Genomic DNA, 18,933 nt, shown 5'->3' on the forward strand with positions numbered 1-18,933 from the left:
TTTTGAGCTACCACAAGGATGACTGGCTTCTCCTCCTGTGCTATGCCAAATTTGCATAAAACAACACAATCCATGCCTCAATCCAACATAGCCCATTCTTTGCAAATTATGGCTTTACCCCTTGCTTCCACTCAGATTTGCCTGGGAGTTCGCCAGTACCGGTCCCCTGGATTTACCTTCCCATCTACACCAGGTGCACAGGGAGCTCAAGGAACACTTGCAGTCTGCCAAACAGGCCTATAAGCACCATGCAGACCCAGACCATCAGGATATCTCGAATCTGGCCACAGGGGACAAGGTGTAGCTCTCTGTCCAGAACCTTAAATTGAGCTGCCCAGCCACCCAACTAGACAAACAATGCCTGGCCATTACAGAATGGGTAAAACCACTGGCCTTCACTTTACAGTTGCACAAGTCTCTGGAGAGCCACCCCATCATTCACATCCCATGCTGAACACCCTGCACTGATAGCCCATACCCAAACCACTCCAACCTACTGCCACCACCCATAACATAACATGGACAGAAGGAATACTTGGTACACCAAAGCCTCAACTCTTGCTGAGTTAGGGGAAGGCTCCAGTACCTGGGGAACTGGGAAGGCTATGGTCGAGTTTAGCAGTCTTGGGAACTGGTAGAGAACATTCATGTCTTAGACTTATTGTGAATGCTCCATTAAACGTATGCTGAGACACCAGACCTCACTTTCAAAAATCAAGGCCTGCAATGGAGCCAGTCTGGAAGCCAGGCAACTTAACAAGCACAGCCAGCCTCTTTTGGGCTGTCTCATTGGGTGGAAGACCATCCTTTGAGCCCAGCAGCAGTTGCTCAGCAGCTGTTCAAAGTAGTCATCCCTGGTTGTGATAGCTCTTGCACCTGCTTGTATGCAGCATCAGACCCAGCACCACTCCTGCCTTGGATCCAACCCTGCCCTTGCCTTGCCTCACTCCAAGTAACCCAGTTCTGATCATCGACTCTGTATCCTGTGATGCCTGCTCTAACCGTTGGCACAACTGCCCACATCGTGGTCACTCAGATGCCTGCCCCTAAATTCCCACATGGAGGGTGCTTTCCAGATATGGCTTTCCTATTTCCTGCAGGGTATGGGGTGTTGGATGATTCCCCCACCCCATGGCACTGTTTTTCCCCCTCTCACATCAATCTCGACCACCTGGAGGCATCTGGGAAAGGGCAAAGACTGGGCAGAGTTAGGGGAATAGTGCTGGGATGGCCCAGATTACCCTCGCTCTCCTCTGGACTGCAGGCACAAAAGATACACCTTGGTGCTGTATCTTTTCTGCAGTGCCCATCCTGGTGCTCCCTGTTTCCAGACCACCTCATCACCATACTGTGTGATTGCAGAGGAGATGCCTGGATTCCAAGGCCAGAAGGGACCACTGTGATCATCTAGTATGAGCTCCTGTATAACATCTGCCATAGAACGCTCCCAAAATAATTCCTGGAGCACATCTTTTTAGAAAAACAACCAGTCTTGGTATAAAAATGGTCAGACTCCACCACAACCCTTGGCATATTGGCCAATGCTTAATTATCCTCTCAGTTGTGCCTTACTACCAGTCTGAATTTGTCTAGCTTCAACTTTCAGCCAATGGATTTTGTTATTGGGGTCCACGCCAGTGTGGAAGTGAAGGGATTCTTACAGATTTTCTTCCTCCGTGGCTGCTCCTGTTGATTTTACCATAGGACATGGCAATCTAGACTTTTCAGGTGCTCAACAACAAGAGGGTATGAATGCTGCCATCATGGCAAGCTGGCCTTTTCAAAAGAACCCAGTGACTTTCCAAAACTTTGTTGCTTGGGAGCAAATTATGGAGTTTCTTAGGGAAAAGGAGGCAGACAATCTGCAGCACGGAGTTTCCCAATCCCTATACACACGATTATGCCTATTTCGCAGGGCAGCCAGTCTTCACCTGGTAACCATACAACACAATTTGGTGGTAGTGGGGAACCATCTGGCTTGAAGTGAGAGAGAAGGTTCATGACTATAAATCAGATGGTGCATTGGTGGGGAACCTTAGCACCGTTGCTGATAGGCAAGCTTAAATAATAGGCTCAGGAGCTATGGGGCACATATATAACTGGCCTGGACGGGACTGGGAATGAGAAACAAGGGACTCCCAGTCTGAGTGATGTCTTCTATACTTTAAATGTGAATTTTGCTATCAACACACCAGTGCATCATACAAGACTGGGGTAGACAAGTGTACAAAACCAAATCTTTATTAAAGCAGTCATAGGCAAATCAGTGGTTTAAGTCCACTGCAACTTGCCACTTAGGCAGATTAAGAGTAGACTCAAGAAGCTAACTGGATGAAGACATAGGACTCTTTGATAGCTGTATGTGGTTTCATCTATCTACTTATGTGGCCCTCACCACCATGGTAGCTGAAAGACTTCTTTGAAGGCTTCCCTCCAGCAGTTAGTTTTTAAAAAATACATAAAGGTATTAATGTACATAGTTTCTAATATCATCTAGAATGTACAGGAGGTGGTCAGGTGAAACAGAAATTCAACAATGGAATTCACAGATAACCTGTTCAACTGCTGTTAATTCCAGGGCATTTGGGATAATCCTGAAATAACAATGTGTGCATATTTGCATTCCAAGATTGGTGGTGGGAAGGGGACACTGTTTTACACATTATTAGTTAATTCTTCCATTCACTTGGACTCTTAAATCTTTAAATAAAACAGCTATATACAATAAAGCTTGCATGTTCCGAAGTCATGTAAGCATGCATCTGTATATACTATACATGGCATGTGTTTATTCTAACACAGTCAACTAACATAATATCTGCTTAGCTGATTGCATTATTTTTAAGACACACACCCCTCCTTTTACCTCCTGCAATTGCTGTTCTTGCCCAAGTTTATAATGATTAATGTGTCCTTCAGCAAATGCGATCGGATCTGTCTGATTGTATTAGTTCCTGTTCATTGGAGTTACTGAGCATCAATCATGTTTTAATCAGAGCTTGTGTACACTGACTTTTTTGTAAACAGCCTCAACAATGGGGCTCATTGTGATCCTGAATTAAGTCCTTACTGGCAACGAAAACTAACTAAAAAGAAGACAAGTTTCATATCTAATCATGGTTTTAATTTTTAAATGCAACCATGTCTGTTTCTAATGTGCCACTTAACCTGTTAAATACCCTAAAACTAGATTAGCATTTTTAAAGGAAATGCCATCTTTATATTTGTAATCATTTTTATTAATGCAAATATCGTTATATATATATATAATGTGACAGACCCAGGCCAGTGGGGTATAGGAGTCTGGTAGAGGGCAAATATACTGGTCATTGGATGAGTAGTTTTCTGTTCCCTGAGTGACCAGAGCAGGGGCTGCACTAGAGTAATCAGGAACCTGCTAGAACCAATTAAGGCAGACAGGCTGATTAGATCACCTGCAGCTAATCAAGGCATGCTAATCAGGGCACCTGGGTTTAAAAAGGAGCTCACTCCAGTCAGGGAGAGGGGAGCTAGAGGAGAGGAAGTGTGTGAGAGAGGAGCTGGGAGCAAGAGGTGCAAGGAGCTGAGAGGGAGAGGGAGAGGGAGAGGGAGAGGGAGAGGCTGTGCTGCTGGAGGATTAAGGAGTACAAGTGTTATCAGACACCAGGAGGAAGGTCCTGTGGTGAGGATAAAGAATGTGTTTGGAGGAGGCCATGGGAAATAGCCCAGAGAGTTGTAGCTGTCATGCAGCTGTTACAAGAGGCACTATAGACAGCTGCAATCCACAGGGACGTGGGCTGGAACCCGGAGTAGAGGGTGGGCCTGGGTTCCCCCCAAACCTCCCAACTCCTGATCAGACACAGGAGGAGTTGTTCCAGACTGTGGAGAAGATCACTGAGGTGAGCAAATCTGCCAATAAGCGCAGGACCCACCAAGGTAGAGGAGGAACTTTGTCACTATTATATATATATATATATATATATTCACTTATCAGATCATCTATCTTAATATTAATGTGTATTTTTTTAAAAAGATGGGAACTCTTCCTTAAACACCAGTACAGAATCCATATATTGTGCACTGAAATAACAAAATAATTGCCACTTATATGAGCAAGATCATATCTCCTTGTTCAGAAGTGTCAATGCAAGCGTCACCCTAATGATGAAAATTGGTTATGATGTACTTAACTCTCAGACTGTTAAGAGGAAGTGTTCTAAGTTTAGAAAAGAAAAACAAAGATAAACTAAAATAAAATGAATGTTCTTTTGTCAAATGTCTGACCAAAAGTTGTGCTTGCTGGTTTCTTAAGATCATGCCAGGTATCCCATCCATTTTAAGAAGCAGTGTTTAATGATGGATTCAGAATTGTGCAAGATTAACTAGCCTCCCACATATAAACAGTGTGATAAGGTAAGCCTTTAAAAATGAAATGCTCCCACTTAATGAGGACCAGTTGATTTCATACTTAGTTGACCTTTCTGATCTGTCAAGTAAGGATTTGACTGAAACAATTACTCTCATTTTAAACTCAATATTGAATAATTCTTGTATTATTAACATGTAGCTATCCAGATACTTTGAGGATGAGAGCATTTTTTCTTTAGCTACTGAAGGAAGTACCTGAGAGTGCAAATGCATGGCTGCCTACAAGCATCATGTCTTAGAGTTTCCATTTAAGGATGGATGAAATGGTTTTGAAGATATTAGGAAACTCCTGAAGCTTTGTGATGGTTTTGAAATGACTGATGAACTCCCCTTTCCTGCTCATACCCACACTTTTCTGCACTCTCAGGCTATTCAGGTGGTCTTTCCACCCTGACTGGAAGCAAGTAGTACTGGGACTCTCATGAGAAAGACTTGTTCTGAGGTTTCTAGCTACTCTCTGCAGGTTCAAGAGGTTCAGAGAAGCACCCAAAACTCTGGATGTTTAGCTAATGCTGAGCCAATCCTAATTTGCTGAGCCAATCCTAATTTTCAAACATCTTGAGTCATGCCCACCACCAGCAGTCTTCTCTAGGACTGGTTAGCCCTGGCACAAGAGAGCCTACACCCAAGGTGTCACAAGACACTGGAGGATTTTACCCCAATGTGGTCACTGGTTGATGTAGTCCATAAAATAGAACAATTTACACAATGCTGAAACATACCTAATTCCCAGTATAAAATAAATTAAACTCAGGTAGAATATCCAAAGGCAATGGTCTTGTAGCTTCAGTTGACTGAGTCACTTAAAACTAGGCTGGATGAAGTACTTAGGAACATGCTATAGGAAATGTTTTTACATTAATAGGATGACCCAGTAAGTCTTTTCTGTTTCTAATTTCCATGATACTCTGGGGAATTCTATGAATTACATGAGTTGTTATATCTGTGGAATTGTGAAACACCTGCGCACTTACTGGGCTAAGGAATAGCTAGAGAAGGAACCATCAACTCAGGAGAGCAGTTCCAGGTCAGAGATTACAGAGGAATATAGTTTTCTCTGCATGAAGAATATGGTGGAAGGTTGTAGCACCTCAGTAAACAGAGACCATCTCTCTCTGGAGGAAAATAGGAACTGAGCAAAGGCAACTATAGTCCGAAGAAAATAATGTATCTAACCTTATAAAGCATTAGTTTATATCTCTATGTGTGTATGAGATAGAAACTCGGACCCATTTTTAGATGTATGAGGGGATATGGGTCGCATGCTCTGTTATGTGTTACATACTCTCCTCAGTCCCTACAGGGACCTGCCATTTGTGTCAATGGGAATGCTGTGCAAGGAGTGAGAGCAGTATCTGACAAGTAGGTAGTATTTAGAAAAGGTAAACATATCCTTGTTACGAAGGAGACAGCGGTATTAATTATATTAGCTTGGTATATTATAATACAGAGATGAGTTATGACTTAATGGGACAAATCCTGCTCTGTTCTACCAGAAAGAAGCTAAAGCCTAAGAAATAAATGAATAGAATTTAGTCCTGTATCTATAGTTCCTCCACACACAAAAATTACATGACATTAGAAGAAGGCTTCACAAACGGTGACCAGTGGTCTGCAAAGCACTGACTGGTCCAGTGGCACTGGCTCATCCTCCCTCCTTATTTTCAGCTGCTAGATTGGATTTACAAGGAAGCTACTTTATTAACTTGCCTTAGCAAAACCCCCATGCAGGCGGGTTGTGAAAATGTTTTTTTCAGTAAGTCCTCGTTTTCTTTTGATTCTTTCAGCCCATTTTGGTGCTTTTGGTGGAAATGGGTGGAATTTGATTTTCTCCCAGTGGCTGTATGTGGAGAATAATGATTCTTAAATTGTGGCTGAGGGGGTGAAATGGTACAACAGCAATAAAAGACTGGACACTGATATGGCGAAATGTAACTTGATATGTACAATAACCACAAGTTACAGATGATTTATTGATTATAATCCACTATGGCAGCCCCACAGTGAAATTAAAATAGTGATGAACATAAGGATGGGTTACCTGTCTGATCCATTCCATGCACATTCAAACTTGTCAAAGATGCAGTCATTTTCATAAAGGGAACACAGCTTGCTCCTAAGGTAATCATGGACCTGTTTAACAGAAAAAGACAGTGCAGTTTTTACAAATCTTTGTTTTAGACTATCTCCTATACTATTGCTCTTACAGGTTGGTAGAGTTTACAAAGATGGAGAGTACTTCTGTCTCTTAAACATGAGGTCTGTGCTTTTCTATAGTTCAACTAGAAGAGTGCTATAGAATTAATGTAGCAGGAAAGCTCTGGCTAGAGCATGCTCTTCTGAGCATACTGTAGATTACCCCTCTCAAACATGGTTGGTTCCTATTAGTGTGACTTTCTGAACTCTAGCCTGATTCCAAAACAGATCTTCCCAGCTGATACAGCAGATGTGCTAATGAGAGAATGAATCGTCTAATTTAAATAGTAAATAATAATAATCCAAGATCTATAGAGACTTTCATTTACAATATAGGGCTCTGAGAGGCAGGCCCCTGTTCCATTTATAAATGGGAGGGATAGCTCAGTGATTTGAGCATTAGCCTGCTAAACCCAGGGTTATGAGCTCAATCCTTGAGGGGGCCATTTAGGGATCTGGGGTAAAATCAGTACTTGGTCCTGCTAGTGAAGGCAGGGGACTGGACTCAATGACCTTTCAAGGTCCCTTCCAGTTCTAAGAGATAGGTATATATCTACATGTTTGTTAAATGTTATAAAAGCTGTAATCTGTGGTATTACATTATACAGCAATTCAGAAGTAAAGGATGGTAAGATACATGGTGTCTTATTTACATAGATTAGTACCCAGAATGCTCTCCCGCTCTGATAGCTACTTCATATCAGTGATGATGTCTGAGATCTGAAAACAAACCACGAGTTCTTGTCTTGCATGCTTTGAAAATAAGATTTACAGAAGACCTTATGTTAGGCTGCATATTTCTATGGAGTGTGAGTTTATCACAGAGGACGCAACTCATGTGCATTGCATCAGTCCTTTAATGAATTCAGTTTTTTTCTTCTGTATGATGTTCTTCACCCCCACATTGAAATAAGGAGCCAGAGAATTCCTGCCTGCACAAGGCCTAGTAATCCAACACCTCCATCCGATATGAATGTTGTATAGATGACTTCCGAGGAAGTACCAAATCAATGCAATGCAGCATAAGGACCAAATTTAGCCCTGCCATAAGGAAGTACCCCTTCCAGTGAAATGCATGAAAAGTATGTCTGTTTCTGTCAGAGCTAAATTTGGATCTCCTGACTGCGGCGTTCTCAACACATGCAGGATCCTCTGCTGGTCAAAGGCCTAGAGTCTTCTCCAACAAGATACTTTAATACCAGTTTCACTGTTCTGTCTGGTGTTATTAAAACTAGAACTGTTTGCAACAGCTGCACTGTATTGTAGTGAACAAACTTGAAAATTGACTCAATTTTTACGGGCTATAAATTTCTGTCATGGATCAATTTTCAGAATTAGATTAATGAGCATCCTAGGCTATATACGATCAGTTAAAGTATGAACACGCTATTTACTTGATAGCTAATAAACATGTAGAAGATGTAGCTAGAATGTTTCCCAGTTAAATGCACTTACTGAATGAATTAACCTTCATAATGAGATCATTCCATCTTCCCTTTATTGATAGCCACTAGATTTTTTCAGCAGAAATTGGCTGGGTTCCCTAATTGTCACTCATCTCTAAGGCGACAATCATTGTCTCATTTGTTAATATTTTTAAATGTATTACAGGATTGGGACTATTTTTGTGTTAATAGTGTTTATTGAGTTAATTTGTGTTATAGGAGTGTGGCCCTTTCATCAGCATTCTGATTGCCTCACACAAAAATCAACACATGGAAGAAATTGACAAAAGGGGTAGGATGAGAGGATGAAGCAGCAGTAAAATTATGTACATAGTATTCAGTGGTTTCAGATCTCCACCTGCCTAGCTATTTTCATCTTTTCATGATCTTTTTTCTGATATCTGTTCCATGTGCCACCCGTCCATTGTGACTAATGCTCCCTTTGAAATGTGCGTTCAGCTCTACAACTTTTAATCAGCTATGCAGTGCTTTGTGTTTCCTCCACTTTCATTCTTCTTCGTGAATTTCAGAAGTTCTTAACTCCTCGTTATCAAGGTGTTGATGCTCTATCCACAGGCTTTCACAAATGCTAGTGCTCATTTGTCGGCTCTTCATTCCGACCTTTCTTTTCACTCTTGCTCACACTGATACCCTCTAGGATAACTGTGAGAATCTTTGTGGTTAAAAATTTGAACATCTGTCCTGTTTTTCCATTGTCATCTCCCACTCACAGAATGCTGAACTGTCAAAGATGAGGTTATCAAATCAGTATCCATTGCATCAGTAAATTAAACAATGTACCAGAGGCAACCATGCACCAACATTACCAAGATCACCGCTGTGTTGGCCTCTGCAAAGGCAGCACAGCAGTCGTGCAGATGATTCCAGATGGTGACTTCATCCCTCCCTGCACCAGTCAGCACAGCGGCTGTGGAAGGGAGCACACACTGCTACCTCCTTAAGACCTGGCACAGGGGTGGCTTTCCTGGGAAACTTTTTTGGAAGCTCCATGTCACCTCCGTGGTAGCTCAGTGCTACAATTTTGCCCTGTATCTCCTACCCTCGATGCAATGGATTGATGTGACTGACCATTTAGAAACACGCTTTCAATGGGATAATCTGTGGCCAGTAGCATTGCAAGAAAACACATTTAAAAAAAAAGTCTAAGACCACGAGCAATAAAAGTACTTTCATTTGTACACTTAGGTTTTTTATTGATTATTATTATTATAAAATTGATCCACTGCTTAATGAATTCTGGAAGTAAAGCCCACACTATCATGGTTTGATGATAAAGCTGGATTTTATTGTCCAAGTATTGCTCGTATGTGCTATCTCGCCATCTATGAAAAATGTTCCAATTTCCATAAAAGCTGCTCTTAAAGAATTGCTACCAGAATTTTCCTTTCTGGAATCATGCTCCTCTGTTATGTAAGCCCTTGACAGAATTATCCATTCTATGCTCTGGAAAACACTAGGGAGCTATTTTGTTGGAACAAATTATTTCAGGCAGTGATTTTCATGACAAAAGGCACATTAGTCTGAATTATTGTCATTAGGCCTTGCCCACTTTGGGATCGCACCGACACTGATCACAAACATGGTCAAGTTTGGTTGTAGCTAACAGAGGTCTGTATTATTCTGACCCCAGGGTGATGAGGCCTTAGAGAATTACACGAGAGATCTTGTTTAGAAGATGTCCAAGAAACTAAATTCTGTCAGAGGAGCAGTTATAAAACCTTTCTTTTCTTAACCCCTATGGAAAATCTCCTATGGTGACTCTTCATGGAAACAATCTCATCTAGCCTCCAAAATATATACATTGCATGTGTGCACATGGCACTTCACAACAGTCCAAATTTAGACATCAAGTAATATACAATGATGACTACAACAAAGGAAGACCAGGCACAGTGGATTAACAAGGGTTGCAATAATATACCATGTTGTTGTTTCAGTTAGCAATATGCTTAACAGTTCTCTGAGAGCAAGACATATATGAGTGACGTGAGGAGTAGGAGGAAGGCCAGTAAAATGGTGAATGTGTCAGAGCAATAGAGAGGAAGGGAAGGATGGAGTGGACAAGGGTACAGGCAGCAAAAGAAATACAGAAGGATGGTTCTATAAAAAAGGAGAATGTGGTGGGGGAACACAGTGAGGGCAGGATGAGCCACCAAAACTGAGCAAAGTCAATCTCAGAGAGTTTTAGTATTAGTTAACTGGGCTGACTATCAGAGTGGCTCTAGACATTTCGCTGCCCCAAGCACGGCGTCATGCCGCGGGGCGATGCTCTGCTGGTTGCCGGTCCCGCGGCTCCGGTGGACCTCCCGCAGGCATGCGGGAGGTCCACTGAAGCCACGGGACCAGCGGACCCTCCGTAGGCAAGCCACTGAGGGCAGCCTGCCTACTGCCCTCCCGGCGACCGGCAGAGTGCCCCCCTCCCCCGCGGCATGCCGCCCCAAGCACACGCTTGGCGTGCTGGGGCCTGGAGCCGCCCCTGCTGACTATGGGAAGTTGTGATGGCTTCCTCTTTACTGCGAGTGCAAGTGCCAGCTGATTCCAGACACCTGAGGCTTTTTCTTGGCCACCTCCTTGAGGGAGAAGGAGGCTGGGTGCTGAGCATGAAATGGAATCATGTTATGTGGATTTCTTCTAGCAATTAAAGGGAAAACAGAGAAGAGAAATAGGGTACAGTTCAGAGCACATCAGACGATATAATTTTACTCTAACTTTATTTAGTGGCAATAAGCTGAAGATAATGCAGTTCAGAGTTCTGCACAGGATGTATTGGAAGTCTGTATGTCTTTATAGTTGTGCCTTATGAGAACTTGGCATTTCTTAAAGTAATTAGTGCTAGTATGAGACACATTACAAAGACTAGTCCAAAATACAATATAGTATTGGGACTGAGTAAGAATATTATTGATGGGATGTGAGGATAAAAATTGCCCCTGACCTTCAGTTACTTAATGTACATAAGTTCTTGTTATGAAGAACACATTTTTACAATGGTTGTCCATACCACTACCTAGTGTAAAATAAGAGAAAATTTAGACACAAAATAGTAGCAACATGGAGAGACTGATACACTAGCTCAGTAGTTCTCAACCAGGGGTCCAAGGCCTCCTAGGGGGCCTTGAGCAGGTTTCAGGGGGGCCTTCAAGCAGGGCCAGCATTAGACTTCCTGGGGTGCAGGACAGAAAGCTGAAGTCCTACTGCACGGGACTGAAGCCAAGGGTCCTGAGCCCCGTCACCCAGGGTTGAAGGTGAAGCCTGAGCAATGTAGCTTCATGGGGACCCCTGTGGCATGGGGGCCCAGGCAACTTCCCTGCTTGCTACACCCTAAAGCTGCCCTGGCTTTTATATGCAGAAAACCAGTTGCTGCAGCACAGGTGGGCCGTAGAGAGTTTTTGTAGACTGTAGGGGCGGCCTCAGAAAGAAAAAGGTTAAGAACCCCTGCAGTAGATGACAAAGCGAGCCTCTTTTAGCAGGTATCTTATATCCTGAGTACATGATGATTCACCACACGTTAAAGCAATATTAATGTTATAGATGAGAAATCTTTTTACCCTACAGTAAATAATTGCTACATGGGTTATGATGCATTAGATGAAATGATGCAGCTCAAATATTCTTATTTATCTTGTTTATCATCTTATGTTTCACTCCCCTTTTTTGAATGTAGGTTTTTCTTTGTTATTTGTTCGTTTGCAGTTGGAAAGGCATAACCTGTAGATACAGTCCACCAAGCCCAGATTTTCAGAACTGTGTATGAGCAAATACATGTCCAATTTGCACCCACAGCTATTGTGCTTACATGTGCAGTTGTATTAATGACATGTACAAATATCAATATGTTCAAAAATGCACAGTTCTGAAAATCTGGGCCTTTGCTGCCTTCTGAGTACATGTCAAGGTGTATAATAATATTTCTTTCTTAATTTGCATTTGCTATCCAGACATTTATGTGCCTGTGGCCTGGTGGACATATATTTTTTCTCATGCAAATACTATTTGAAAAAGTATATTTTTTGAACATTTTCTCTTTTCTATAAAATCCAGAACCATCTTTTCCAATGAGAAGAGAACAAAAGGCTGCAGAAAATAGCCTGAATTTACTGAATCCTAATCACTGATGTTATACTGTCGTACGAGGCATCCTCTCATAAATCACTTGTGATCTTCCTTGTTTTGTTAAGTGCAAAGGATTTATTTATACCAATGGCATCACTATCCTCTCTAGAGTGAGTAAGTGTCTGAAAAGAAAAGACAATCTATAGTTTCACTGAAGGCAGCAAGACCTAGTTTTAGACTTTCCATCTTTTTATAAGCTTCTGATTATTTCAGTCAGTACTGACAAATTTACATTTTACTCATTTCCCACATCTCTGCATGGAGAAATACAACTTTTTAATTGGCCCCACTGCTAGGTGTCAGGTTGATTTAAAGGTGGCCAGCTTATTTCAAAGATTCCTACATGAGGAAATAAAAGCAGATGTCAGACTCAAGACAAACAGGTTGGCCTGCCCATTTCTTTCCCTCCAGGGAGATAGGTTGCTTACCATATTAACATATATGCAAATAACACATTGCCAGAGGTCCTAAAATCTTAGACATGGATGTAACATATCAAATACTGTTTTATTTCCCTCTCTTCTCATCATGTTTCACATAAGAACAAAAATCTCTAACACATTTATCATTATCAGGGCAGTTAAGTTACTGAAGAAAGTCAGTTTTGTGGCTTTACAGAAATGTAAATTGGCATTTTCAAAGGCTGATATGGGATTTAGCTACACAGCTTCTACTGAAACTAATGGGATGTGTCCCAGAAACCTGAGTTGGCTATATTGGCGGCTTGTACAGTTAAAGAAAAACAAGACCTAAATACTATTATGGTGGGATTTGGCACTCCTGATAAGCCAGACTCCTGAGTTCTTATTAAATGTTACCAGGAGTTCAAGTAAATAAATAAAAAACCCAACCCAAACCCCACAACCCTATTCCCAAGGCAGGGAACAAGGGCTTTACCTCCACTGGCCTAGAATGTGGGATATATACAGCAGAATATTCATTTTCAACTCCTGATCTCCTGCACGGCTGTCCATAGCTAGGCATTACTGACCAGCCCAACTGTACTTTTAAAGATTGTCATTTTACATGTGCTTATGCAGAACAGTTTTCGACAGCTTTTTCCCATTGTATTTTTGCAACAAGGACTTTTGCGGGACATACTTGTCCCACTTTGAGTGATCTTAGAATATTTTAAACTCAGACTGTTCTTACCAGATGGCACAGACTCCAGGGCCCGAATTAACGATTGGTTGAAGTCAGCAGAATTGCATGCTCCAACACTGAATTAGTCACTTCATGTGAGTCTCACGGGCGTTAGACAAACTCCCATAGTAATAACAGAATTATGATGCAACAAGGATTTCTTTTGGTATTAGGCCAGTTCAGAACTCTAGGAAGAAATCTACACGTGGGATTTTCAAAAGCACTCAGCACTGGCCTAATTCTGCTCCCCCTAACTTAATGGTGCAGCTCTCATTGATTTCAATGGGACCAGATTTAAGCCAACGCTAAGCACTCTTGAAAACTCCAATCTACATCTTTATTACAACCATTAAATTGTGGAATTGCATAATGAACATCTTGACACAGAACTGAAGAGATGATTCCCCTTGATATAGACAGCAGTTGTTTTAAGGGACAAATTCAACTTTGGTATAGCCCCACTGACTGCAGAAGAGGTAATGCTCTCTCACAGTGCTCTTAAGGCTCAAGTGAATCATATCTACTATTTATTTTAAAGTGACTCTTGTATAACAGTCAGAACAAGCACTGAGGATCTATAGTGCACTATGAATATATTTGGAATATTGAGATTTTTTGCAACGTTGCACTTCAAGACATAGCAAACATCTACCTGATATGTTTCTATAGGCTTCGTTTCCATGTTCAGATCCCAAACTTTGACAGTGAGGTAATCCCTTGTTAGCATATATCGGCCACTGTGACTGAATTTAACATCCGACACTGAAGAGATAATTTCTGAAAAAAACGATCTGTTACTGGGGTCTTCCGGTTCTTCAAAAACTGTTTTTTTTAAAAGAGAGAAAAAGAAATTAGAATATCATAAAAATCTTTCTTTACACAATTCTTTATTATGTGCGTCTCTTAAGAAATAATATGGTTAAAGGTGCAAATCCATATCCTATAACATGAATGATTTGGCTGTTAATTTCTTCATGATATATTTAAATAAGAATACAAGATTCACATTTTAGAACATGGGCTTTGACAGTTTTGGAGGAAGCAAACGTGATGGCTTAGTTAAATGGACTACAGATTATGTCAGTTTAGAATTGAGTAACAATGATAGCTTAGAATTATCATTTATTCTGTGTATTACACTAGTGCTTAGAAGCCCCCGTCATGGACCAGACCCCATTGTTTTAGGTGCTGTATAAACACAACAAAAAAAAGACAGTCCCTGCCCTAAAAAGCTTATAATGTGATTAAGTGTGTGTGTGGTGCCTTTCATTCGGCATGATCCCATACTGCGTTACAAAATTATACTCATAAGAATCATTTCATCCACCAATGAAGTACAATCACCTCTGTGTTTAAAGACAGCAGCCATTGAAACTCTTTAGGGTAAAGACTATCTTTTTTGTTCTGTTTTTCTATAGCCCTATGAAAAAGCTAAGGACAGGAAATGAAACAAATTTTCCATTTAAAACTGGTGAGGGAAGGTATGTATTAAATGGAAATTAGTCACGATCCTGCAAAATGTGACAAGGGATCATTCATGTCCACAAGAAGTCAACAGAGTTGTGCAAATAACTGACTTTTCAGTTCACCTGCTAAGTCAAAAACTAAAACTGAACTGTATCAGAGGGGTAGCCATGTTAGTCTGGATCTGTAAAAGCAGCAAAGAATCCTGTGGCACCTTATAGACTAACAGCCATTTTGGAGCATGAGCTTTCGTGGGTGAATACCCACTTCGTCAGATGCATGTAGTGGAAATTTCCAGGGGCAGGTATATATATGCAGGCAAGCTAGAGATAAATCTCTAGCTTGCCTGCATATATATCTAGCTTATCTAGCTCATGCTCCAAAACGTCTGTTAGTCTATAAGGTGCCACAGGATTCTTTGCTGCTAAAACTGAACTGTTTTGGGTCAACTCAAAATTATTTTTAATTTTTTGGCAAACCAAAAAGTAAAAGGAAAAAAATGTTTTGGGTAAATCAAATGAAACAAAATGTTTTATTTCATTTGACCAATTTTAACTTTTTTTTGAAACTCCAGCAACTTTCAAAACTAAGTTATTTCAAATAAAAAATTGAAATGTTTTATTTCAAAAATGTCAAAACACTTTTTTTTTTGACTGAAACAATCTTGTGAATTTGACATATTTTCGCAAAATGTTTTCGTTGACTCAAATCTGCATTTTGGCAAAAAAAAGGTTTATCCAAAACCACTTCCCAGTGCTAGTCAAGAACTTCATTATATGTAATATCTCTAGAAGCAGAGGGCCCACATGACATGATGGGATCAACTGGTTCAGTAATGACACAGTTAGTGAATCACCATTGCTATTCTTACACCCTGTTTGTCCTGGGAGGGCTTCCACCCCATTATTGACCAGCTGTAACCCTGCTTACACTGGGAGATGTATATATTATTAATGATTTTTTTTCTTATGAAAAAAGTCCTCTGCATCCTCTGCCAAGGCATTTGGGGTGCTGTACAATATAATAAAACATTAATTATGGCTGAGATTTTCAAAGGTGCCTAAGGGAGGGAGGTATTCAACACTTATGAAAATGGCCTCTCTGAAAAATTCTGACCTAAAATGAAGAGTTAAAATTAGTTAAATATAGTGTACACTACAGTGTACAACAACAGTAATAATGCACTCAGGCCTTTAATCTGACACAGTAAGGGGAGGGATCGCTCAGTGGTTTGAGCATCAGGTTGCTAAATCCAGGGTTGTGAGCTCCAGCCTTGAGGGGATCATTTAGGGATCTGGGGCAAAAATCTGTGTGGGGATTGGTCCAGCTTTGAGCAGGGAGTTGGATTAGATGACTTCCTTAGGTCCCTTCCAACCCTGATATTCTATGAAGAGTTCAACATTATTTTTCAAAAGGAGAATTATCATCCCTATTTCACAGATGCAAAAACTGAAGACCTGCAGCTAACAATAAAAGATATCAGGTATATTTCAGACATCAACATGAAATATAAGTATTAATTAATGTTGTAACATGGGGCCTACAGGCCTCAGGTCTATAAGACAATAGCTTAGCGAAACTGAGGCCTAAGGCCTAGAGACTTGACAGGAGCAACTACCCAGTAAGTGATCCTAGATCATAAGTTGCCACAAGATAGCAATGACTGTATATCACAAGATGTTATAATACAGAATACTGCATTAAGCAAGTGTTGCTAAACTGCTGATATTTAGGAAACATATATTGCAATGTACCAGTTAAAGCCGGTTAGAATATTGTGGAGATTTTTGCAAACATAGGAAATCAGCAATGTGCCAACCACAAGTTGTTATAGTGACTGAGTGACATAAAGGTTAATGAGTACAAGGAGAACTAATAGCCCAAGCACCCATCAGGGTCAGGAAGAGACCTTGGGTCTCCTGACTCCTAGCCCCTTTTGCTAACCACTTAACCATACTTTTTCTGTATGTTAAGTTCACAGTCTGAGGTGAGATGTCTGCAAGCAACTGAGGAAAAGGGTTTACTAAGTATTTAGATAAGTAAAGTGGCTTTCTCCCTGACCGCAGCCTTAAAGCAAAATAATTAAAATGCATTCATGTGTGATTACTTTTTGTAGTCCACCAAGAATTTACTTCTCAACAAAATTCAAAGGATCTAAGTTACAGCTTCGGAGAATCAAAATAATGTCACGCTGAAAAATGAGAGAACTGATTGTCTGTGGGTTAGCTCAGAAAATGATGGGCAACTTCGTTTGCAGATGGTGCGTCAAATGCAGCCATGCTTGCACATGAGAATAGACTCTCTATATTTAAACATATACAACAAATCTAAATGATAATTAACTACATCAAAAGAAAGAAAGAAAAAACTTTTCAGCCTGAGAGTAAACGAACACCTTTAAAAAGCTCTGTGAAAATGTGCGGAGACATTCAGTAAGGTAGATATTTTGTAATTATCCTGTCAAATTTTCAATAGAAGTCTGATGAGCACAAAGCAATTACCATCTCTCACACCTCTTCCCTTTAATCTGTCCAAACCATGTATTGTGAATGGCAGGAATTTCATCCTCCTAATTATGATGTAAAGTTGTTATTAGAACCAGGAAAGAAGAAAGCCACTAAAATGCTCTTTCATTTATGGCAGTGATTAGTTTTCTCCGTTTCTCAGCTTAAAAGCTCTACAGTTCTGGCTGAGTTCTGCTAATGATTTCAATAGGAGTTAGATAGAACTGGTGTGCTCTCTATTTTACGACATAGTCATAATGGTCATGTACAATAGTGGCCCGTATTTGTGAAATACACAGGGTTCTCTCATCATCTGTTTTCCTGTATTTACTACAGTAAATACCTTGAATACTACAAATCATGAGGTTATTTATCTGTGAATATTGATTTAGGTATTAAAGTCAAGGTTCACTACCTTTTTTAAAAGGTATTTTCTTTCTTTATATGAGAGAAAATGGATTTGAGTAGCCCTGATCTGCCATAAGCAACTCCTTTAAGCAGAGTAGCTAGCCTCAGGAAGATCACCTCAGTGCAGGGAGCATCTTTGGGTGGTTTTGTGACCTCTATAACACCCTTGTGTGCAGCAGATATAAGAGACCTGCTAGGGGAAAGGGGAGTAGCCAGGGCACCCCAACACACTGAGCATCTCTGCCTGCTATATTAGTTTGCTGGAATCAATATCATCAGTGTAAGGTAAAGCGGCCTTTGGGCTTCTCTAGTTCACATTGGGAGACCAGTACTGTAGAGCACACAGTAGCCCAGGATCAAGAGAGTGCAAAGTTGCCTTAATTTTATTTAGCAAGAGAAGTCTCATTAAACTGGGATTTGGAAACAGAGTTTTGCTGAAAGCTGCTTAAAAACTAAGTTACAATTCTCTAGCAATTACTAAACAACTTTGATAACTTCTGTCTACCTTCAGTTATGAAAAAATGGATTTCACACTCCAAATGCAATTGTCCCTTCTCAACGTTAATTAGATCAAAATGCTAAAGCTAATTGTCCAATTGCAAACCATTGCACAAGCTGATGAACACATCATCAGTAATCGTGTGTCATTTGAATTTTCATTTAACAGTAGCTAGATTTAAATATGGTCTTGATGGTAGAGGCAGTGCTATCATTAGCTATGAATTTATGTGATGCAGTTACATTGATATGCTGTAACTTGTGTGAAACAAATATTTTACAAAAGTTTGATTTCCTAACTTTGTGACCCTGTAGGTTTAAACTCAATAACTTCCCACTTCTTTCTGTTGTTTCCACCCTACTAATCTCACTGCCTGACGCAACGGAGAGGACCATATGCAGGACAAGTAGGGAAAACAGCATGTACAAGGGAGATCAGTGGCTCTGTGGAATAATCCCCCATCTGTCAGGCTCTGCAGCTTATAAGAGAGCTGTTTTCTGAAAATGATACAGACTGACAGAGAAAGTTACTTTCTTCTAACACTGCCCAAGGACTTTATTAGAATAAACAAAGACTATTAGCCTTTAAATTTTGCTTCACTGCAGAACTTCCACTTTGAAGCTCTTCTAGCTCCCGCTCCAGTCTCCCTGGCTTCTTACTACAGATTTAAAAACAGTACCTATTTTCACAGAAAAATGTCTGCGTGCAGAAAGGGGAAAGATTGGGTTGATAG

At 40.6% G+C, this 18,933-nt stretch overlaps 1 protein-coding gene across 6 annotated transcripts in view; it reads right to left on the reverse strand.

Moving 5' to 3' along the window:
• Nucleotides 1-18,933, reverse strand: part of PPP2R2C (protein phosphatase 2 regulatory subunit Bgamma) — a 296,637-nt gene that overhangs the window by 10,374 nt on the left and 267,330 nt on the right. For 5 of the 6 annotated variants that reach the window (XM_050947817.1, XM_050947821.1, XM_050947818.1 and 2 more), the window contains 2 exons: nt 13,978-14,147; nt 6,449-6,540 (listed from right to left, as the gene is read on the reverse strand). In XM_050947817.1, the coding sequence (XP_050803774.1) occupies nt 6,449-6,540; nt 13,978-14,147 (262 nt within the window). The remainder of the gene's footprint in view (nt 1-6,448; nt 6,541-13,977; nt 14,148-18,933) is intronic. The other variant, XM_050947819.1, reaches the window with a different exon arrangement.

This window comes from Gopherus flavomarginatus, chromosome 3 (assembly GCF_025201925.1).
Source record: "Gopherus flavomarginatus isolate rGopFla2 chromosome 3, rGopFla2.mat.asm, whole genome shotgun sequence".
In the NCBI taxonomy this organism is placed as follows: Eukaryota; Metazoa; Chordata; order Testudines; family Testudinidae; genus Gopherus; species Gopherus flavomarginatus.